Source organism: Podarcis bocagei (assembly GCF_964188305.1).
Source record: "Podarcis bocagei genome assembly, chromosome: 3".
Lineage (NCBI taxonomy): Eukaryota > Metazoa > Chordata > Lepidosauria > Squamata > Lacertidae > Podarcis > Podarcis bocagei.
In genome coordinates this window covers 59,166,231-59,190,200 of record NC_138127.1, presented here as the reverse complement: position 1 = coordinate 59,190,200, position 23,970 = coordinate 59,166,231, and the positions used below count along the sequence as shown (strand labels likewise).

Genomic DNA, 23,970 nt, shown 5'->3' with positions numbered 1-23,970 from the left:
TTTCCCTGGAAAACCATTTGTAATATATCATATTTGACAGTATTTTATGGTATGCAATATAATTTAACTGTTTTTGATCGCTGTCTTGTAACTCACTTAAAAAATCTTACAGCATTTGATAAACAACATTCAGTGATTTTTAGTATTTGACAGCTTTCAATCTGCAAAATCTAGGACTGGTTATGATAGAGGCCCCTGGGCAAAATTATAACTGTCAGAAAATACTAACAGTTCCAAAGCCTTCAAATTTTAATTTTTCGGGTCAAGATTTCATCTTCCAAATTGTTGATTCAGATTTTGAATATGAATTTTCCCGCTCAGAACTTAACAGGAAAGTTCAGCAAATTTGGCGTATCATGAATATTCATTTCCGCTGTAAATTGTAAATTGTATGGCCTATGAGTGATTCAGGCCTCAGTTAATGAAATAAAGTCTAACATTCCAGTTCCATAGTATAATTTCCCTCTTCACATGTGCTTTGGAAAAGACTGTCACTAATTCTGAAGCCAGAGGCTCAGGAAACAAATTCATCTAGAGGCAATGTTGACAGATGCAATCATGGTGCCCCCATGCTGATCTCTCTTTAACCTCTGACCTAACCTGGAAGGGTAAGAAATCTGTCTTATGCAACAGCACAGTTGGTTTTTCCAGCTGCCATAGCACAAATGACACAGCAGAGCAGTTTGCTGTGCATGGTGGATGCCCTGATATTGAAGACAGAGACTTCAAAACAGTTGATTTTATTTAAACTCTCTTGGCCTCTAGAGCTGAATTTAAAAACACTTATTGACTGAGTATTCTAAACCCATAACTGAGCTCTGAGAATAAATCTATGAATTGCTTGTCACTTTGGGACTTGGTTCTTATTCCAATGCATCCAGGCAGTGGGGTGCTAGCTGTGTTGCTAGTTGCTATTTTTCTGGATCGGATCACAGACGACCAAGCAGAGGGTGAGAAAATGGAGACACCTTCCTTGTGCTTCACTTTCATGGCAACATTGCGGCATCTTAAAGATAAACGCCAGTGTCTCCTGATTCCCCTGACCATGTACAGCGGGTTTGAACAAGGATTCCTTGCTGGCGACTACACCAAGGTAGGAACGCGAGCGAAATGTGGTTGTGACATCACCTGCCCTGAGTTCTTCAATGAATACATGGGGAAATGTTCATGGGACACTCGGGACTCTTGAGTCCCAACTCCCACTACAGATGGATGCCCTACTGAGAAGAAGCCTCTGGAGTCAGTGAAGAAAGTGTTTTAGATGCCATTAGCCAGGAAGAGAAGGAATCAAACAAAACACACCAGGAGGTCCACCAAGGGACCAGAGAGACCTGATGAAAATCATGTGCCACCAGAAGTCAAATAAATCCCATGTGGCTCCAATACTTTCTAAAGGTCCTGTTGTCACTCAGGTCCTGTTTGTGGGCTTCTCATAGGCATCTGGGTGGCCAGGGTGAGAACAGGGTGCTGGATTAAATGGGCCTTTGGCTCTTATGATGCTCTTGTTATGTACTTATGTGACCTGCTGAGGGAAAGAGGGAGCGGACAACCACTCGGTGCTGCAGGGATCAGAGGGAGTTGGATCTGAATGGGGAAACATTGATACAAGGAGCAATTGCCATGGGTTAAAAGTCACGTGTCAGGTCACTTCTCTCATACAAGACACGACACGCTGACAGTTTAACTAGTTGAGTTTTATTAGCAATAACAGGCTTCCAGCAATCCAAGCTTCCCACAGCTCACTCCTCACTGTCGGAGTCAGTTGACTCGACTGGCTTCCTGCCCTTCCCAAGGCCAGCTATACCCCAGGCCCGCCCTCGCTTCCTGCTGGTCCTCCTTGGTTCTAATCGCTTGCTCCGCCTCCTACTTCTTGGAGACTCGGGTGCAGCCAATTCCTCCTCCTCTGGAGTTGAATCCAACTACCTCATACCGCCTGCATCCTGCTCCTTCATCTCTGTGCTGCTGCAAAAACTCACAGGCAGCGTTCCAGAGCGAGAAGGGCTTACCTCACTTTCGTTGTGTGAAAGAATCAAGTTTCTATTTCCCTCTGCCTCTTCGTCCCCCTCTGCAGATTCCTCTCTGCCGGCCATGTCTCTGGCATCAAGCCTAGAGGAGAAAGGCATCTTTCTGCCTGCCATATTGATGGATTTGCTTTATTGATTTATTGTCCATATTGTCCTCCAACCCAGAGTGCCTTGCAAATCACAGAGGTATTTCTTATTTGGGTAGCCCTTGCATTGCCTCCTAAACAGCCCTATAGTCGCACAAATCTAGCTGGCTGACAGTTTGCATACCCTGCATGGGCATGCACAGGTACAGTATCAAAAAGATACAATGTGAATGTGAGCTTAGTGGTAGCTATAAGTGAGCATACAAGCAGATCTTATGGTGCTTTTTTGTTTTAATGATGCAGATCTTAGCCATATTTTTAGTACTAGCATATTGCTTCTGTGGTCTCCATCTGATTAAATGCATCATACTCTAATGTCCAGGAAGCCAAAGAGTTACTCATATGGTTGCAATCATCTACCTTGTGGACACTTCCAGGCAGCCTGTTTATGATGTTACTGGCAAGTGTTATCCTAGATCCACACTTCCCAGTGCATTTACCCATCACTTTCCTTACTGCAAAAAATCCCATCTTTGGGGAAAGCAGGCATGTTATGCAAGACCTTCCAAATCAATTATTGTTGCCCAACCTGAACTTACTGGTGGTATGTGATTGAATCCCACCCCAAAAGAGTGACAGCCTGGAAGCGCTGTGTGTCAACTCCTCTCCCTACACATCCCCAGTTCTTCTGCTGCTTTAGCATTTGATAATATGTACGGCACATGAGCAAATTATCTCCCCCCCCCCCATCTCTCAACTCCATCACTGCACAGCAGGCACACACATTAAATCTGGAGGCCCTACGGCAAGGCACAGAGCTGTGCTTTATAGATCGCATCTTCTCTGTATGAATATTCACCCACCACTCAGAAAGAGACACGAAGTCCTAAGCCTCAGATGACAGAAACAACGTTGCTGCATTGAATAATAATGCCATGTGCGCCTGTGTGTCTTTCTCTTTTTCTCTAGTCCTATGTGACCTGTGCCCTTGGGATAAATTTTGTCGGCTATGTGATGATCTGCTTCTCGGCTGCAAATTCACTCTGCTCCCTGCTCTTTGGGAAGATTTCCCAATTTACTGGCAGAAAAATTCTATTTGCAATGGGTATGTAAAGGCTAACAGAGAACCGGGGGGCTCATCTAGTGTGAAAAATTGGGTGTGCTCATACTAAGAGGCAGGGGGCATAATTTAATGAAGAACTAGCTAAAAACATGATCAGTCCAGATGAGGATTCTCCTCTCATTACTGGGAATGAAACAGTCTTGGCCAATTTGAATTTCAAATATGTCTGTTTGCTCAGTCACTTCAGAGAAAGTCTCAGCATTTCTAACACAGCAGAAGGTGGTTCTCAACTCATGAATCACATATACTAATAGCAATCTCAATTCTCTGGGTGCCAGTTCTGAAGCAGTCAAAACAGCACTAGTCTCACACAAGAGAGTGGTATCAGCAGAGCTGGTTTGCAGGGGGATAAAAAATAATATTGAGGGTGAGGACCCCAAAACAGTCCATTGAGGACTAAGGGTTGTATCCAATGTAATACTAACAAACACATTCTGTCAGGAAAAGATTTATTATTGTGCAACAAAATGTTCCCCCCCTCTCCTCCCCCTGTGCACCCCCTAAATGTGTTCTGGGGGTTCTCCGAACCCTCCGGGGCAGATTTGGAGAGAGCACAGAGTGTGCATGAGGGAAGGAGAAAGAGTTCCATTGCATAAGTGAAAATCCTTGCACCAACAGAACACAATCATCAATGTCACCCTGAAATATTTTGGGTCCTCTTATGACTGGAATATTTTGAAATAAGAACAGCATCTTGGGTAATATATTCATTTTAATAGCTTCCATCCTGCCCAACCAAGAGAGTTTAACTCTGCTCCACACGTCCAAGTCTTTTTTAACTTTATTCCATGTTACCGAATAATTATCTTCAATTAGATTTATATTTTTTGATGTAAGCCAAATTCCTAGGTATTTTACTTTTTTAACCACTTTAATTCCAAATTTCCTCTCTAATCTCTCCTTTTCGTCGTTATCCAAATTTTTTGTCAGCATCTTTGTTTTCACTTTGTTTAATTTAAAACCCGAAAATCTCCCATATTCCTCTATTATCTCCAGGGCTTTGTTGGTGCTTTCTTGCGGTTCTCCCAAAGATAATATCAAGTCATCCGCGTAAGCTTTTAGTTTGTACTCTTTTGAGCCTATTTTAATCCCTTGTATCTCTGGCTTTGATCTTATCTTATTTGCCAGGATTTCCAAAACCATTATGAACAAAAGTGGGGAGAGGGGGCACCCCTGCCTCGTTCCTTTCTCAATTTTAAATCTACTTGTAAGATTGTTATTTATAACCAGCTTGGCAGATTGGTTTGAATATATCGCCTGTATTCCTTTCAGGAATTCGCCCTCTATCCCTGCCCTTTCGATGGTTTTTAACAAAAACGACCAGGAGACGTTATCAAACGCCTTTTCTGCGTCTATAAAGATTAAAGCTGCCGGTATCTCATTTTTAATCTCCAAATATTCTATTAAATCGATAACGTGCCTCACGTTATCTTTCAGAAATCTGTTAGGTAAAAACCCCGCTTGGTCTTTGTGAATTAAATTTGTTAAGTACTTTTTCAATCTGTTTGCCATGATGTCAGCGTAAATTTTATAGTCATTATTTAACAGGGATATTGGCCTGTAGTTCTTAATATTCAGTTTATCTGTATCTGGTTTAGGAATTAATGTTATAAAGGCTTCTTTCCAGGACTCAGGTATTTTCCCTCCTCCCAGGATGTTATTCATAGTGTCACATAACGCGGTTGACAGTTGATTTCCCAAGACTTTGTAATATTTAGCCGATAAGCCATCCGGCCCTGGCGCCTTCCCCAATTTTGTTTTTTTTATCGCATTTTGAATCTCCTCCATGTTTATGGGTCTATTTAATTGATGTCTTTCTTCTTCTGAGATGGTCTTCCCTTTACAGTTCTTTAAATACCGTTCTATTTGGATTGGATCTTCTTCTCCTTTCTTATACAACAACTCGTAAAAATTGAGGAAGTTTTTTTGTATTCTTTTTGGGTCCGCTATCAGTTCATCCCCTACCATTATCTTATTTATCACATTCTGTTTTTGTTTTTTCCTTAATTGCCACGCTAAAAATTTTCCGGTTTTGTTCGCTGACTCGAAATATCTTTGTCTCATTGTCTTTATTTTGGCTTCAATCTCTTGATTCGTTAACATTGAGTATTGAGTTTGTAATAATTTTATTGTTTGGAGACTTTGTTCATCTTTTGGGTTTATTATTAGCTTTTTCTCATTCTCCTTAAGCTGTTTTAAAATTTCTTCCTTCTTTTGCTGTCTTATTTTTTTCTTATAATTATTTTGCTGGATGAAAAGGCCTCTTAGGACCGCTTTACTGGCGTCCCACACCACTTCTATGTTTGTTCCAGTGTTAAGGTTAAGGTCAAAGTACTCCTTTAAGGTGACTTTGGCTTTCTCAATGACCTCATCATCATCTAATAACCATTCATTCAGTCTCCATCTAAAACCTCCCTGGGTAGTCCCTTTTATTTCTAATGTTATCGAGCCGTGGTCAGAAAAGGTTCTCGGTTGTATCTCGCATTTTGTGGTCCTTAAAGTAAGAACCCTCGAGATCCATATTTGGTCTATTCTGCTCCAACTTTGGTGTACTTCAGAGAAAAAAGTGAATTGTTTTTCTGTTGGGTGCTTGTACCTCCATACGTCTACTAAATCCATATTTTCTTCTAGATCTTGGAATGAATTCGGTAACTTCCCTTGTTTATGTTTTCCCCTTTCCGTTTGTCTATCCGTTCCCAATATCGGGACGGCATTGAAATCTCCCAATAGCACCGTTTTATTGTTTTCAAATTCTAGCAACACTTGTTCTAGTTTTTTGAAAAACTCTGCTCTGTTTGAGTTTGGGGCATAGATGTTTACCACGTTAATCTTTTCCCCCTGGAAATTAATTTGGACCCCCAGTATTCTCCCATCTTCATCTTTATAGATCAATTTGGGTTCCCATTTTTCATTGACATACGTTACTACTCCTCTTTTCTTCTCTGTCGTGGAGTTTATAAATTCTGATCCTAAGTTCTTATTTACTAATACATGCTTATGCTTTCTGGCTACATGAGTCTCTTGACATCCAATTTTTTCTTTTTCAACACATTTACAATTTTATTCCTTTTTGTTTTTTCATTCATACCATTCACATTCCATGTTAAAATTTTTAGGTTCATTGTTGGGTCAGTAATTTACCGATTAAAGTTTTAGCTAGTTTAGATTCGGGTAAGTTTGTCCTCTGTTTCTTCCTCTTCCTCACCCCCCTCTTCTTCCTCCCCCTCTTCTTCCTCGTCCCCTCCCCCCCTCCCACTGCCCCTCCTCCCTCCCCCCCTCCCATCCTTTCCTGAACCATCCCTCCTCTCTCTCTCTGCGCCTCTTCCTCCAGCTCTCTCCTCTGACTCCCCGAAATCTTTTTCATATCTGCGTAAAAATTTACTAACTTCCTGGCTTTCTGTAATCTTAAATCTCTTCCCTTTATAAAAAAAAGAAATCCCCTCTGGGAATTCCCATCTATGTTTTATACCATTCCTTTTTAGCGTGTTGACTATTTGTTTGTAGCCCTCTCTTTTGCGAAGGAGCCTGATTGGAATTTCTTTGAAGATGATAATTGGTTTTCCATCAATTACCAGTCTCCTCTGATAACTTTCTCTCAGGATTCTATTCCTCATCTCAGCCGATTTGAAAATCACTAAACAGTCTCCTGGAATCTTTTTCATTCTGTTTTGTTTAGTTTTTATTTTAATTCTGAAAGCGTTTTCTATCGTTTGTTCGACCTCCTATTCTGTCAGGGCTAACCATGTCGCTATTTCCTTAATCATTTTTCCTTTAATATCTTCTTCTCTTTCCTCCCCTACTCCTCTGAATTTTAAGTTTGACTGTTTTTGTTTCATTTCTATCATGGCTAAATTGTCTAGAACTTGATCCTGACTCTTATTCAGTTCCCCAAAGTTCTCTTTAAGTTTCTCAACCTCTTTTCTCTGGTCTTTCAATTCTCTTTGCACTCTTTTATTTGAGTCTTCTAAGGATTTCGTTCGAGTTGCTAGGTCTTTTATTTTATTTGATAATTCCCCTACTATGTCCTCCATTTTTTAATCAAAAGATTCCTGCATCTCTCCTAACTTTTTCTCCATATGTGATTCATTCTGTCTAAATTCTTCTTTTATTTTTAACCATAATGCATCCAGGTCTCTTATTTCCTCTTGCCTTGAAGTTTTCCTATCTGTTGGCGTTCCTGCTATCTTTTTCCCGTCTTTACCCATCATCCTTCCTCTCCTCTCGTCCCTCACCCCTTTCCTTAATGATAGATACGCCTGAAATTGCTGTAGCTCTCCCTTAACGGGCTCACAGTCTTATATGTTTAACTGAGAATGCACCCGGTATATTTTAAATTCTCGCAGATGAGATTGCTGTTGCTGATTCTCCCGCAATAAGTTTGTTTTAATCAGCCAATCTCTCTCCCACACCTTCCAGTGGTCTCGTCTGCCTTTTAACCATAAACCAAAGTATTTGCAACTTATTACAAATTGGGTAAGGTGACCATGCGTGGCCTTCACTCTCTGCCACCAATTTAAAGAAGTTTTCCCAAGAGGGCTGGAGAGAGAGAAAGAATAGGAAAGGGGGGGAGCAGATATATATACAAAGAAGGGAGCAGATATAGTGGGAATAGAGCCAGGAGAAAAGAGAAAGAGAAGGAAAAAGAAAAAGGAAATAGAGAAATATGTTGGTAAAAAGGAGGTGATATCAAAACCTATGAAAGTCTTCCTTTTAAATAACACCTGCTGAGAGTCCTCCTTTTGCGTAGCTTTCAGCCACTTATCCAGTTTAAACTGTATATACGTTTTGTGGGCAGTGTTTCGACTCTCTTTTGGTTTGTCTTTCTATATATACCTCCAAAGCTGGGGAAGAAGGAAGAGAGAAAAGAGGGGGGGCGGGGGGCAGGCAGGACTGAAAGTATAATGTACCGACGACGAGAGGAGACACAAGGTCCAAATAAGATTCAAGCTTCCGAAGGCGTTCGACAAAAATGGTGTGTAGAATAAGGCTTCTTGTTCTGTGTCTCCTGGAGGGTTACTCCGTGAATGTATCAAGTTCTAGGAACAAGAAGTATCCAGTTCTGGGAACAAGAAGTATCCAATTCTAAAAACAAGAGTATCCGACTAAGAATCCGACGCAGCATGGAAGGGGCAGGCAAAAGGAGGTGAATCGCCGCTTCCGTAGCACAGTTTTGAATCAGGTTCACCCCGCAATCCTTGCAAGGGTTTCTCCTCCCGCTGCCCCGAAGTGCAGAGGAGGGGGGGTCGGGCGCGGCGGACTTCAGGAGCTCCAAAGCTTCGCCCCGCAAACCTTGCGAGGGTTTCTCCTCCCACTGCCCCGAAGTGCAGAGGAGGGTGGGTCAGGAGCGGCAGACTTCAGGAGCCCCAAAGCTCGAGAACCTTCCGAAGGAAATAGACGTCTGGAGGGGGGGTGCCGTACCGGGCTTGGTCTTTGTTCTTTACACCGCCCTCAAAGATTGTGTGAGAGAGGAAGGTTTGTTCCTTTCTACAAAGACCATTTTTTCCGTAGCTGCTGGCTCCTCTTTTCTATGTCACAAGCCAGTCTGCTTTCCTCCCTCCCCTTTATCTTCCTCCGCTTTTTGCTGACGCCTCGCTCCCTGCTCCTCGATCTTCTCCTTAAAACTCCCCCCAGAGATTTTCTCTAGCTGCCTATGTCGAGCAAAGTCTTTAAAGTTTCTTTTTCCGTTTTATCACTTTTCTGTTGGTTACATTCGCCCCGTCAAACTCCCGACAGGGACTTTCCCTTTCGTGGTTCTACAGCGGGTAAGTGCTTGTTTCTTTGTAACGCTCTTCCGACTAAAGTCCCAGCGCCATCTTAAACCCGTAAAACCAAAAGGACTCCGTAACTAAATCTGTAAACATCCATCGCTCCTTGGCTCTGTTTTCCAATTTTTAATTCCACCTTAGTTCATTCAGCCCCAAGGATTGCTTTTCTTAAATTTGCGGAGATTTGTCGCCTCTTTCAGCAGGAGCATTGAGGCATAGCTGCGCGGGGTCCGCAGAGCTTACCAAAGTGCGTCTCTCGGTCCCTTCGCCCCTGGTAAAATCCACGTAGCTTCGGGCCACTCCGACGCTGCTGGTAACGCTTCCCTCAAGGGGGCCCCCCTTGAGGTTTTGGGGGACGCAGTGCCTTTGCGTTGCCCCTCAAAAACCCCGTTCAGCTTGGAGAGGTCAGGGAGCAACCTCCCCGCGCTCCCATACTGCAGGCGATCCAAACCGGAAGTCTGAGGACCCTAGAAAATAATGTGGCTGGTTGGTTGGAAATCTGAGCAGAAGCACTCCACACAGCAACATTTTGCTGCAGGTCCCCTTTGTATTTCCTACCTCTGAAACTTTACTTTTGTGTGTCCACATGGGGTTCTTGGAGTGGTTGCATGGCATACTGATTTATACCACGTAATCCTGAATGAAATGACCCACAAACAAATCCCATCCCAGCGTCTTGGACAGGGGAAAAGAAGGTTCCCTTCCTTTCATCTAATGACTGGCATTCCCTGAACAGGGAGGTGTCATGGCTTCTGCAGTCATGAAGCAATAAGCTACATATTTGCCTGTCCCTTTTGGAGGTGCTGATCTGACAATAATATAATTTATAGGGCCAACTGGCAGCACTTGCTAAGGCACTGATCTGACCAACATCAGGGAGGGAGGGCAGACTATGAAGAAACATTTGGAGAACTTGGCACTCCTGGCAAATTATGTCTCTTGGGGTTCTCTTTCTCATGTTTCACTGGAGGATTTTTTAATGAGCTAGCTCTGCACATTCTCCAAACTGAATGTACTTCACATCTAATATGACTTAAGAGAAATGTTCCCAACTACACATCCTGGATAAAATTTCACTCTTGAGAAAATCAGCTGACATTTTGCTGCCTACTTCACCCATATCATTAGGCTGACAGGTGCCCATTATATGCCAGGACTAAATTACTTGCCTTGACAATGGGCTGGCTGGCTTGTTAGGCTAAGTCAAGCAAGAATGGGTGGGCATGAGAGACCCCAAAGAAGAGATTGTGGCTCCTGCCCGCAATCCTCCTGCTGCAACACCACGGTGAGCTAAGCTGTGGTTTGGCTTAGCCAACATGTCATCTGAACCAGGACTCAAGGTTTGTTTCCTCCAGGCAACCAGCAGAAGAGATAGCAGGTCCTTCCCTCTGTGACCTTGGGGGCCAATGGAAATGAGAAGACTCTTGATTTGTTTCCTGAACGGCAGGGTACATTGCCCAGCCAATGTGCTCCTAAGCAGCCTCATTGCCCCTCTGTGCACTCTGGTGGATCTCCAAAACATTTATGTAGCTGGAATTTTGACATCCCAGGTGGTTGCTTACTTCATCTTTATACCATAGCCAGCCTTGCTGATACTGCTTCTTTGCTTCCAATGCCACCTGGGCGGCTGCCACTCTTGGAAACTAATGCACAATGTGGACCTTGGCCTGGTGCAGCTATATAATTCTCACTATCTGAAATGGCCTACTTCTGAAACTCTTTATTGTTTTCTCTCAATCTTTCATCATCTTCCAGGTGGAGTTCTCAACCTTGCCTGTATAATAGGACTATTGCTCTGGAAACCTCGCCCAAGCCACCTTGCCCTGTTCTTCGTATTCCCTGCCCTGTGGGGTGTGGCTGATGCTATCTGGCAGACGCAGACCAATGGTAAGCCTTTTCTATCATGGAAGACTGGCAGCACAAGCACAACTCTATGCAAGTCAGTTCCACTGGGATCAATGGGATTTACTCTGAGGAAAGTGTGCATGGGACTCTGTGGCCTTAGTCTCACTGAAAGCAGATTCTCTAGATTCCAGTAACTATCAGTGCTTCCAGATGGGGGCATAATATTGCAAACTGACTGTTGCAAATGGGAGTTGGTAATAGCTATTAAAATAAAATTTAAAAACTGATTAGATTTTCCCTAGAAAGGGTAACTTGAATTAAGTGGTGGGGTGGGCACTTTTATGCTGGCTGGCATTCTATGCTGACATCACATGGATGCTGTGAAACATTTCTGTGCATGAGGAGCACCCGTCTGGAAGCTCCTGAGATATGTCTGAGTAGAATGCACCTTGGCAGAAAGAGTTGGAAGACTGGGGCTAGATCTACACAGATATTAAAAAAAAAAAAAAACACCGTTGTAAAGCTCAAAGTGGAAAATATCACTGAGTTGTGATTTCAGCTCTACAGCACCATCTGATCACACAGTGTTATAACACATTTTTAATGTTGTAATTTGATTAATGTAGCTGAGTCCTGGGTCCAAAACAGGTACTGTATGCTGTAACATCATGGGGGGGGGGGAGTTAAAACTTAAATAGCATTTTATGTTTTTGGCAAACTTTTCTATAAATCTTTGAATGCTAGAGAATCAAATCTGGCTTATTTTGCTTCAAATGAAACATAGTTTTGGTTTGTTGATGCATTTCCTCCTGACATGTTAAGTGCTAAGCCACAGTGCTTTTTTCTTAAAAAAAAAATGTTTAGGGGTACTCTCACTTTGACTCAAAAAAACCACCATTTTATAGTTCAAATCGGGGGGGGGGGGAAATACAGTAAATGGACAAATCATCTTCCATGTACAACAGGAAGGAGAACCATCACAGCTTTCCACGTAGTGATAGTTGGGCATGTAGCGACTCCTGACAGAAGCTCACAGCACTGGCATTAAGCCACAGGTGTTATGCATAACCCAATTCAACACTTGTAATTCAATACCTATGTGTCAGGAAATTAAGCCCCTTCCTTTATTCATCTGAGATTGCATTCATAACCAATGAAGAAATTCTCTCTCATTATTACCACTTACCACATTTGGTATTCGTTTGTATACATAGAGAGAGAGAGAGAGAGAGCACAGCCATGCCACACATTTCAAGCACATAACTTTCCCCAAAGAATCCCAGGAACTGTAGTTTAAGGGTACTGGAAATTGTAGCTCTGTGAGTTGTAAATGACAGTTCCCAGGATTCTTTGCTGGAAGCCATTTGCTTTAAATGTGTGCTGTGGATGTGACCAGAGAGCAAAGGTTTGAAAGGAATCCTCAAATGCAGGCTGTGTGCTAAGTCAAAAGGAATGCAGTGGAACCTTGGTTCTCAAACGGCTTAGTTGACCAATAATTCGACTCCCATTCCAATTTTCAAATGTTTTTCGGAAGCCAAATGTCCGATGCGGCTTTCGCTTGAGCGCAGGAAGCTCCTGCAGCCAATCGGAAGCCGTGCCTCAGTTTTCAAACAGTTTCAGGAATTGAACAGATTTCTGGAATGGATTAAGTTCAAGAATCCACTGTATCTGATAACCAGGAGCTAATTGAAATGTTTATTATCCCTGCTGTGTGTGAGGGGAGGGGCACAGAGATTAAAATAACATTGCATAAGAAAAAATAAAGGTTAAAGGCTAGAAAGACCTTTTGTAATATGTTGAAATATTTACACTGTCATCCAAGGAATAAATCCTAAACTAATTAGCTATGGAGATTAAATATGTCACCACGTTGTTTACACAGGCGAAATACAAGCACTTGCACACCTCACCAACAGATCTCGCTCCATTACAAAGTGCCACCTTACATACATTCTCTCTCATTTCCTGGGAATGTCAGGGCAAGAGAGTCTTTTGACAACAACAAAGCTGAACCAAGCAAGGATTACATACAGGTTAGATGAGGTCATGCCAAGGGCTTAACTACACTTCCGGGTGCCTCCGGTCCAGACCGCAAATATTTTGCAGGAGGGGTTCAAGGCTTCGAGCACATAACAGGATTTCAGACTTACACATTTAAAGTGGGTTAAAGATCAAGCAGTTTGGAAAGTGATGAGGAAATGCACTGAAAAGTGTGGAATGAACACATGAGGAATTGTAAGAAGCATAAGCACCTTGTAAGCAAATCAGGATGAATGTTCAACAAACCAGGAAGCATAAAGCAAGCCTTCCCTCCAGATGTTGCTAGACTACTGGCCCTGACTATTGGCCAAGTACCTGCACCTGATGGAGGTTGCAGTCTAACAATGCCTGGAGGCTAGCAGGTTAGGGAAGGTCCTGGCCTTACATGGAGATATGGTGGCTGTGATCTATTTCTTCTTTTTGCACATTACAGAACTGTGTGATATGTAGAAGCATATGTTCTGGACTTGGAGAAGTTCTACTGTATGTTGAGGATATGACTAAGCTTATGAAGTTATTGGGGAAAGGGACACCCTTTACAGACCCTCCAAGTGTCCCTATTTTCCAGGGACAGTCCCAGATTTACAGTAGCTGTCCTAGTTTCTGATTTAATCCCAGAATGTCCCACTTTCCCGAGGATGTGCCTATTTTCATCAGAGAAACATATGGTAGGGCATCTCTATTTTCATTGGAGAAAAGTTGGAGGGTATGGAATAAGACACCCCCAGGTTTTTTTTCAGCTGGAACTCACCAGAACTCAGTTCCAGCACCTCTCAGGTAGGCACTATTGCCATTCTATGAGGGATGTGTTTATCGTGAGTTCCAGCACCTCTTTTTCTAGCAAAAATAGCACTTGGCATCCCTATTTTTGTCAGAGAAATGTTGGAGGGTATGCCTTTACAAACTTGTATCTGTATTCTTCTGAACAGGAGGCAGCACTTTGCTTAAAGGAAATCCTCTGTTATTTTTTGCTCTATAAGACGCACTTTTTCCCTCCTAAAAAGTAAGGGGAAATGTGTGTGCGTCTTATGGAGCGAATGCAGGCTGCGCAGCTATCCCAGAAGCCAGAACAGCAAGAGGGATCTCTGCTTTCGCTGCGCAGCAGTCCCTCTTGCTGTTCTGGCTTCTGAGATTCAGAATATTTTTTTCTTGTTTTCCTCCTCCAAAAGCTAGGTGCGTCTTATGGTCTGGTGCATCTTATAGAGCGAAAAATACAGTACATTGTTAAGGGATATGCAGGCCTTCTTTTGAGCCAAGGTTCAACTCCAGAACATGGGAGCAGAACCCCAGAACTCGATATAGTTACTAGTTCTTGGATCTGGGAAATGCGAAGAAATAATAAGAAGCTCAGCTCAAGTCAGCTGAAGTTGAAACTCCATGTAGTAAATATAAAATGATAACTCTTGAGATAGGACTAGCCCTGAATAATCAACAGAAGATTTGTGAACGTGTGCAGAGTGCCTTGCAATTATCAACCGCTGCTGCTTCTTCTACCATTCAAAAAAAACAAAAAACACCAAAAACAGTAGCCTGTGGTACTTGATCTATTGTGGAAGCTGTATCTTATCTTTGCTGCTTCTAAGAAAGAAACACTCCACACGTGTTCAGAGCTTCACTCTTCCTAATTATTACTTCACACTGGAGGGCACAGGTCTGCCATTGAAAACAGGTTCCACAGCAGAATTCAAATTAAACCCTGTGCTTTTGAATTACACACAAAGTGAGGTAGGCATGAGCTGCTCAGTTTAATTATCAGTTACATGACTCAGCTCTTACTTTAACAGAGTTTCATTACAAAGTTCCAAAGAGAATTCTAGAGACTGAAAAATTAACTCCTATCAGGGTTTAAGCTAGTAGCTGTTCCAAGAGATCTCTTGTGGTTGTGGAATCTAATATTGACCAAGGGCTCCTCCTAAAGGATTTTAATGGGAAATGCCTGAATCCTGGCCCTACTCCACATTTTCAGATTCATCTATCCAAAAGCGCGTGTCATATTTTGGCACCTCACTGTATTGTAAGTTAAATCTGCTTTATTTCATATGTTCTTCTATAAGAGCTGCTTTGTATGTAATAATATGCATACTATTATGCACACACAAGCATCTTCCATGCTGGAGTTTTGCAGTAGTTGTGTTGCAGGTTCGAACCCCATGTTGGGCAAAAGATTCAGATGACCCTTGTGGGTCAGTTGCTGGGTATCAGTTGCTGGGAATCACAAGTGAGTAGAAGCTGTTGCATTCAGATCCTGCTTAATGGCTTCTCACGGGTATATGGCTGGCTACTATGAGAACCAGTAGTGCTAGATTAGATGGGCCTTTGGCCTGATCCAGCAGCTCTTGCATTCTTAAAAGTAGAACAGATGTTCTAGCCAGCAGCCTCCCCAATGTAGCATTTCTAACAGGTTAATTATAAACACAGGCACTTCCATTTGACGTGTGGATCATCCCGGGAAGTTATGCAGCCTCTGTATATTACATACCAGAACTGAAACCAGATCTTACCATACCCCGATCCTTTTTTTAGACATTAACTGCCTGATGTCATCATATTCATATATTCATTCCTGCAGCAACAGAGCCCATAGTTTGCATGCGTAAGGATTCCAAGTAGCACTGTTTTAAAGATACTGCTAGGAGCATGGATAACATTGGCCATATTCACACCTTACGTTTAAAGAATTGTGATACCATTTGTCAGGGTGCCCCTGCTTTCCTCCACTCAGAGCTACAATTCTCTGAGTGGTTTAACAAGCCTTCACAAGGAACTCTTGAGCATTGCAGCTCTTGTGTCTCTGCCGCTTACACCAGCTGAAGGTGTCGCCCTCCAAAAGCAGGCGAGAGAGATTTCCCACACCAAGGAACAAAGATTGTTTTTTAATGTCTCTGGACCACTGTTGCCTGGTGATGGACCTGTTCACAGTAAACTCAAACCCCAGCAGTATATGGTTTAAGCTACAACGTTGTGTGATCCTAAGCAGCTTCCTGGTACAAAAGAGAAGTCATCCATCGTGTATTTTCTTGCAGCATGACCTTTTCCAGGGAGAAAGAGGGTTAGCTACTGCTGCTACAGTTACAGACCTGGATGGGTGTCAGATTTAGGCTTCAAACAAAGTTTTGCCTAATTCTTCTCTTTCCATTTGTTTACAGCTCTCTATGGAGTGTTATTTGAAAAACACAAGGAGGCCGCCTTTGCTAATTATCGCCTGTGGGAGTCCCTGGGGTTTGTCATCGCCTTTGGTTACAGCACGTTCTTAAGTGTCAGCGTCAAACTTTATATTGTGCTGGCTGTACTGGTGGTGGCCATGGTATGCTATGCAGCAGTCGAGCACCTGGAATCACAGTCCTCTCCTGGTCCTGAACTACCCAGTATCTCAAAGCAGGAGCCAAACGAACTAGGCGAGAAAGATCCACAAACCCATTTGTAGCCCAGCAAAGCAAACCTCTGTAAGGCCAAGCAAATGGCCCAGTCCAAAAGTGCCTAATTTTGCTCATGTGCATTTTGTATGGGCTACCAGAAAGAAGCTCTTGTGAAAGAGGCAGTGCATCACAGGACTGGTGCCACAGATGGCTTCTCAAAAGGCTCGACACCAAGGAAGGCTACCAAGGAACAGATACCATGATTTGTGCAATATGTAAATGGAAACTTCAGTTCTTTCGAACTGGTGCAAAATGTACATAGGATGTTTTTTTCTGCCAATACAATAATGACTTCAATTAAGACAGTACAATACTAGGGACCTTCTCTTCTTGCTACTAGTAACAAAAAAATATTATTAATGGGTCTTTGATATTTTTTTTAATGGGGGGAGAATAAATATACATTGATAATTCAAAAATGTTCTGTTTCTTACTAAATCACTCATAGCCACATAGAAAATATAAATTGACTCTCAACTGGAATACAGCCTTACCACTCCCCTCAAGGAAATAAACATGAAACTGTAATTTCTCCATCCAAGTCTCCTAAGGAAATTGTTGGAGAATGCCCTGGGGGTGCCTGCAATCCCCCAGAACTCTGAGTGTCCTCCGGTACGCGCAGCTCTAGAAAAGGCATCTCCCTTCTCTTCCAGGGCGCTTCTAGCGACATACATCATAATGATATATGCACACTAAGCTTCTGGCAGAACACAGCAAGAAGCGTGAGACATCGTAGAGCTAATCTACTATTTATTTACACACTATATAAATCTGATGAAATGGGGTGAAGGATGTGGCATGGCATTTGGACGAGGCCAATAAGCCGCACCGAGTCCACAAGACCAGTGGAAGCAGTCATGTGGTGCAATGAATGTCCCTCCCATCAATGAGAGGAATGTCATGGGCAGCCAAACAAAACTTCAGGAAAGGACAGGAGAGCGCAAGAACCAGGGGTGCCAACTTTACTAAAATATTGGGGGGTAAGCCCCGCCCTGCATAATTGATCACATGACAGAGTGTTTGTTGTGGGGGAGGAAGGGAAAGGAGAATGTTAGCCGCTTTGAGACTCCTTCGGGTAGTGATAAAGCGGGATATCAAATACAAACATCATGCGGTGCATGGACACCATTTGAATGGCTATGCTCATCAACTTTTTTAGGGGGGAGGCCCCACAGCCCCTATGAGTTGGCTGCTCCCACCCTATCAGCACAAGCCCAGCACAATGCTCAAAACTACAATTCAACCGCTGCCCCTTCCCTTTTGGACTGCAGCTTTAGTTTTGTATTAATTATCCCCTGCTTTGGCACACAGTGCTGTTATTATACAGACTGGATTCCCACACTTCTCGTGTGATACAGCAGCCACCTGAATACCCAGAGAGAACCGCGTTCTTCTCCGCCCTCTACGGCTTCATTCTTTGCTGAAAAGTTATGCTGAAATTGGACACAAATTCTGTGCCATGATTATACCCATGATTGTGCTTTAACGTTGCAACCCGTCCTTGGACCTTAGCATGAAGGTAGGTCCATAATAAATAATTAGAGTGAAGGCAAGTAAATAATAATAAGAGCATAGCAGCAGGGCCTGTGAAAAAGCTGGCTCAGTTTGAGAAGAGGCCTAGAGTTCAAGGAAGGGGAAAGTGGAAAAAGCTCCTGTGACCATGAGAACATTCGCTTTTGTTCCCAGGATCTGTTTTGCATTGCTAAGCAACCAAGCTTTAACCCTCCTGGCTGGCTGGCCATCCAGGTGAAAGCAGGAAACAGGTGACGATTCAGGCAGCCCACAAATTCCTCTTCGGGTCTCAAAAAGAGACTGAAAGAAAAAACCCTTAACTGATGCCCTCAGCAGTGGAGCTAAATGTGTTGCACTGATGACTCTGGGGATAATTTTTATGCTGAAGGAGAGGAGTGCCATTGCCCCACTGCAGGTGTTCCCAAGGGGAAAGGTATGTGGATATTCTTGCAATAAAAAAGTAACAGCAATTAATGTTAACTATGTGACCATGAATGAATGAATTGGGCCACAGGCAAGCCGCACACTCTGGGTTGTATCCAATGCGAGTGGGGTTCCAGTGGTGCAACAGGACTTTCTCCTTCTCCCTTCACGCACTCCCCCAACTCTGCTGTGGGATCCCCCAACCCTCCAGAGCTGATTTTTGAAGTTGGGGGGACTGGTGGGAACAGGAGAGCAAATTCAGTTGCACAGATGGGGCACTTGTCCAAGTGGTTAGGGCCCCCAGTCCCAACCCCAGATTAGGATGTAATAGAGGTACACTTGCCTACCTTGGAGTCATGTTGTAAGAATTTCTGAGGTACGGTATGAAACGCAACATGAATGCTCTGGGATCAGCAACTGGGCATGTTTCCAAATGTAGGGTACCCATTTTACTAATGGGATCGTGATTATGATGTCGCTGCCTATCAACAGGATTATTCTTAAGTGCCATAAAGGGAAACAAATTGTTAGTACTTAATTTATGGTTATAGCATTCCTGCTCCCAGTCAGGGAAAGACATAGGTGGGATTCTCTGCCTCAAGCGTCAAAATAACTTAGCCAGCCATAGATACTTACAACGCTATGCACATTGCTGTTCTCTCTTGGACTGGCCTTGCTATAAGGATGCAATCTTATGCACACTTATATTGAAGTAAGCACCACTACATGGTGGGATTTATGTCTAAGTAAATATTATAGGACTGCTCCGTAAGTAAATCAACGTTCTTTTAAATCTATGGCCTGGCCTAAAAGCTGATACGTTTAATATAAAGGTTACAATCTAAATTTTAACATGAAAAAGATACCAAAATATAACATACAGGGTGATATTCAGCGATTTTTAGTCCGTGTAGGCCAACTGGAATTAATGAGGATGACTGAGTTAGGTCCATTAATTCCCAATGTGTCTACTCTGAGTAATTTGATTACCACCCATGGCTTGGGAAGTAATGTCTTTATCAAATGCAAGAGTTTAATGCAGAGGGAAATCCACTGAGAGTTTTTCTCCTGGAAGCCCATTTCAATAAAAGTGAATTGAGGGGATTCTGCAAAGATAGATTTGAAGTAACCGCTAGGCTAAGCTGGCACAATCTGAAAAGCTGTTCTAGCTGTGAGTGACTGGGTAGCAGAACAATATGTGAGATGAGGGTGTCCCTGAATATTCTACAGAAAGGGCGAGAGGGAACAAGGAAACAGAATGCTGAAGTGTGTGACATGCTGGCACAGTGAAGTTTCTATGGTGATTTAGAACTTGAGAAATATACATTATTATCAGTTTCGCTTCGAAAGCTGGGATTCCAGAAAGGAAGAAAAATGGATTCTCCAACCCAGCATGAGATGGTAACAATGTCACTATGGCAAAAGGCGAGCCGCAGCTCTGAAAAAGAAGAACAGATTTGCACAGCTACAAGAGAACTAAGGTTTGCACATTTTCTTTTTGAAGTAAATGTGGGTATTCAGGGATAAGGGATCTTCTGTATTACAGATATATATCAGGGAAGGGGAATCATAACAGTACAAGACGACAGAATAGCTAAGGACTGCCACTGAAATAGGAAAAGAGCTTGCAGCTCTGATTCATAAATATTATTTAAATTTATATGGTGCCATCACCGCAGCTGGTAGTATACATAGAACCAAAATAAAAGTACGGTACTTGCCCCAAATAACTTATGATCTAAATTTAGATGGGGAGAGTCAAGAAAACAACACAGGATAGGTAAGAGAGACAAGGGACAACATGGGGACTAATACAAATGGAAGCATTTGAGATTGAGATGTATGCTGGTATGTAATGCACTTTTATTTGACAGTTTCTCATTTACTCTTGCATATTCACAGTACTGAACAGCTGGTGGGATTGAGGAGCCCGAGAAAAGGTATTTGGTTTTTTGAAAAATTCTCTTTAAACCTTCTATAAACTCAGCTGCCTGAGTTTTCCCAAGCTGGTATAAAATGATATTCATCACTGAAGCCTGTTTGGCTTCCTAATGCAAAGCCTACAAAACAACTTAATTTCTCTTGGGACCTGAATATGAATAATATTGTACTTTCCCTTGTTCTGGCTTAAACACCTGACATAGTTCAAATCAGAACCTCTCTCTGCTCCCCACCACATACTTGCTGTTTACAATCAAGCAAAAAATAAATGGGAGCTTCCCTCTCATTGTAAACAGCAGGTATGGAGTCCCATGATTTGGATCGTTTCTGCCACAGCCCCAATCTGGCTTACACGCGCTCTGATGTCATTTTTTTAAAATAACCATGGCATTAGTGACATCACATCAAGCTTGGCCAACCCAATAACCCACCATGCTAAGGTGGTCACACACATCACAACCAAGAAAGAAGCTTGTCACTCAAGGAGAATACAAGAGATGGGAAAGATCTGCATGAAATTTCTAGACACATAATCTTATTGTGTTTATACAAATTTAGAAATAATTACTAGAATCTCAGCAGAACTACAATGCAGCCATTTCCTCATGATGGGGAAGACTGAAACCCAGGGACCCAAGTGTCAGCTTAATTTGTTGTCTAGTAGTTAACTGTTGATAGGCATCTTCAAACTCTGCTCTCCTTTCTTAGGGTTATCTTTAAACTGACCTTGGGCCAGGCAGCCCTACAAATAGAAGACTTCCCTGTGTACAGTAGGACGTACAACCACCTTAAGGAACCCAGGGTTGGAGAACACATGCTAGAGGTCCCTGTTACTCATGACTCTTCCCTGGGGATCAGATCTATGAACATCAGTGAAAGTCACTGGACTCACAAACTGAAAATGCATGTCGTGTTTTATTACCATGCATCAATCAATGTGTTTGTACCCTGCATATAACTATATGCACGGGGCAACTCAGGTTCCAATCAAAGGAATGCATTCCTGTTACTATTAAATTACCCAAACCGATGGAGTCAATTGTTTGCTTCCCCCACAGAAAATACCGATTTTCCAGAAAATCAAAGCTCCACCACAGAAAAAGGGGTTGATTCAGGAGGCTCCATCAAGCCACTAGTCTTCCGGCTACATGACAGCGTTCCTGAATTAGTCCGTGAGGTTCTACTGGAGCGTGGCTGGATCGAGTATGATGAGCACAAGCAAGATAACGAGGACTGGAACCTGTGCTGGCAGAACCAGCCTTTCCGGATGGCAGACCACCGAAGCATTAAACCATGGCAGAGGCTCAATCACCATCCAGAAACTGTCCGGATCACCAGGAAGGACTATTTGGCAAGACATTTGAAGCGCATGAAGGGAATTTATGGAACAACCCTCTACGAGTTCAGTCCTGCAGCCTTCATCATGCCCAACGACTACATTAAATTTATAACAGAATACACCAAGGAGAGGCAAATACCCGGCAGGAAGCTGAGCTACTGGATCTGCAAGCCCGTCGCCAGGTCTCGTGGGAGGGGCATCCTCATTTTCAAGGACATTAAAGACTTTGTTTATGACTGCATGGTGATTGTGCAGAAGTACATCAGCAACCCCTTGCTTATTTCCGGGTACAAGTGGGACCTCCGCTTTTACGTATGCGTCGCTAGCTTTTGTCCCCTCACTGTTTACGTTTACGAAGAAGGGCTGGTGAGGTTTGCGACGGAGAAGTTTGACCTCGAGGCCCTGGACAATGTTTACGCCCACTTGACAAACACAAGCATCAATAAGTTTGGGCCCTCGTACAGGGAGGACAAAGACGTCATCGGCTCCGGATGCAAGTGGACGTTCAGCCGTTTCCGGGCCTACCTACGTAGCCGCCATGTGAACGACGTGCGCCTCTGGCAAAGGATCAACCACATCATCACCCTTACCTTGCTTGCCATCACCCCCTCGGTGCCATTTACCTCTAACTGCTTTGAGCTCTTTGGGTTTGACATTCTCGTGGATGACAAGATGAAGCCCTGGCTCCTGGAAGTGAACCACAGCCCGGGTCTGCACCTCGACTGTGCCACAGATGCAGCTGTGAAAAGAAGGTTGCTCCATGACATCGTCGACTTGCTGAACTACAAGGAGGCTGACGCGCTGAGAACAAGCAAAGGGGTGATCCGGAAAGTGTCGTCCTTTGGCCAAACGCAGTCTTTGTTGACTACCAAAACTGACGTCTCTCTAGATTTCCTGGCTTGTGGGAAAAGAACCAAGTCCGCAGTTACTTCCCCATCACTCTTGCAAGTTAATAAGAGGAGCCCAATGTCTGGCAGGACAGGCAGCGCATACCCCAAGAAAACCTTAACCTCACAACTGCGTGAACGAATGAACACGCCCAAAACATCCCTGCTGCCATCTAAAAGCAAACAGTTATTAAGAACTAGTAGTTCCCTATATGAGCCTGTTCAGTCTACCCGGTGGCTTAATTCAACTGAGCTCTGTACACACAAGCCATCTATCCCTCCCTTTTTCCTCTCAGATAAAGACAAAAAGCCATTCCCTCGGGTGGGTGACTTTGTCCTTATATTTCCTTTCAGTGATGCAGTCCTTGAAGCATCTAGGAATGGGATCCATGTCAAAAGTGTAATAAAAGAAATACACAAATTAATGAGCAAAGAATTGCAGCCAGAGCACCAGAAATCAAATAAAAGCTTATTTAACCAGTAGATGAGCGGGACGAGCAATCCTGTATGTCATTTACACCAGAGGGTGCATGTGCTGCAGTTATGCTGGCACACGTTATGCCACAATCTATAAGACTCCCACAAAAGTTGGAGGAAGGATGTCACTATGAGGACACATCTGCACCATAGAGCAATGGCTACACCACTTTAACAGTCAGGGCTTCACTGCTATGGATCCCTCTGACCTGAACAAACATTAGTTAGTGTCCCTTTTTTCGGGGTGGGGTGGGGGAGTGGTGACTTCAACTCCAGGTGGTTCTGGATGAGACAAATTGTATAGACTTATTTCAGTTAGGATTATAGCTTAGATCTGGGACAGAAACTGTTTTTTGGTGGCCTTGGTAGATTGATTTTGTTTGTTTATTTATATAAACTGCCAGATCATAATAAAATATTACAGCAATGCACACACACAAAAGTACAATACAAGTTCATTAGCTCAACAGCTTATATTATTCTGAACCCACCTTACCGCGTTAGGGCCGAGTGGCAAGAGTTTTGTACTGGCATTGGTCCTCCCCGAATGGTAGACCCCAGAAGATATTGCTGGGGAATTAAATATTACACTCATTGGCCTTTGACACACAGCATCTCACAGGGATCTCACCATGAATCTCCATGAAACTGTGGGATCATCTGTAGCGTCTGAGTGCAGTCCAATCAATATGCCAATGATACCCAGTTCTCCCTTCCTTTTCCATCAAGCCTGAGGCTATGGAAATTTAGCACTGTAGTTTCTCAAAACTGAGGCACCCATTTTAACTGCCTCATTTACAGGACACATTAGAATTTCTTTATAATCTTGGTGAGTGCAGGGCTGAGCTTGCCACACCTTTGCAAGGTGGCCAAAGTTGTGTGTGTTTCTTTAATTTTGTCCAGCACTCTGCAGTCTCCCTAGCTGCCACATGCTGCCATTCCCAGGCTTTTACGTGAAGTGTGGGAAGCCAAGCAGGATGATTATTGGGAGCCTGAGATCAGGGCACTTGATGGTTTTGTTTTTAAGGGACGTTGCTGGTTATAAAACAACAGCAACACTTATTTCATTAAAAATAAAAATACTTTCAGTTG

At 43.1% G+C, this 23,970-nt stretch overlaps 2 protein-coding genes across 4 annotated transcripts in view; both read left to right on the top strand.

The window, feature by feature from the left end:
• The window catches only part of UNC93A (unc-93 homolog A), a 30,759-nt gene extending 14,041 nt beyond the window's left edge, over positions 1-16,718 (top strand). For all 3 annotated transcript variants that reach the window (XM_081188261.1, XM_081188260.1, XM_081188262.1), the window contains 4 exons: positions 882-1,093; positions 3,080-3,215; positions 10,754-10,885; positions 16,030-16,718. In XM_081188261.1, coding sequence (XP_081044387.1) covers positions 882-1,093; positions 3,080-3,215; positions 10,754-10,885; positions 16,030-16,307 — 758 coding nt within the window. In that variant the 3' untranslated portion in view covers positions 16,308-16,718. The remainder of the gene's footprint in view (positions 1-881; positions 1,094-3,079; positions 3,216-10,753; positions 10,886-16,029) is intronic.
• Positions 16,719-18,008: 1,290 nt separating this feature from the next.
• Positions 18,009-22,889, top strand: TTLL2 (tubulin tyrosine ligase like 2). Its single transcript, XM_081188243.1, has 4 exons — positions 18,009-18,244; positions 19,571-19,715; positions 20,137-20,174; positions 21,234-22,889. The coding sequence occupies exons 1-4, from the start codon at positions 18,157-18,159 to the stop codon at positions 22,883-22,885; spliced, it is 1,923 nt and encodes a 640-aa protein (XP_081044369.1). The 5' UTR covers positions 18,009-18,156; the 3' UTR covers positions 22,886-22,889.
• The last annotated feature ends 1,081 nt before the right edge of the window (positions 22,890-23,970 follow it).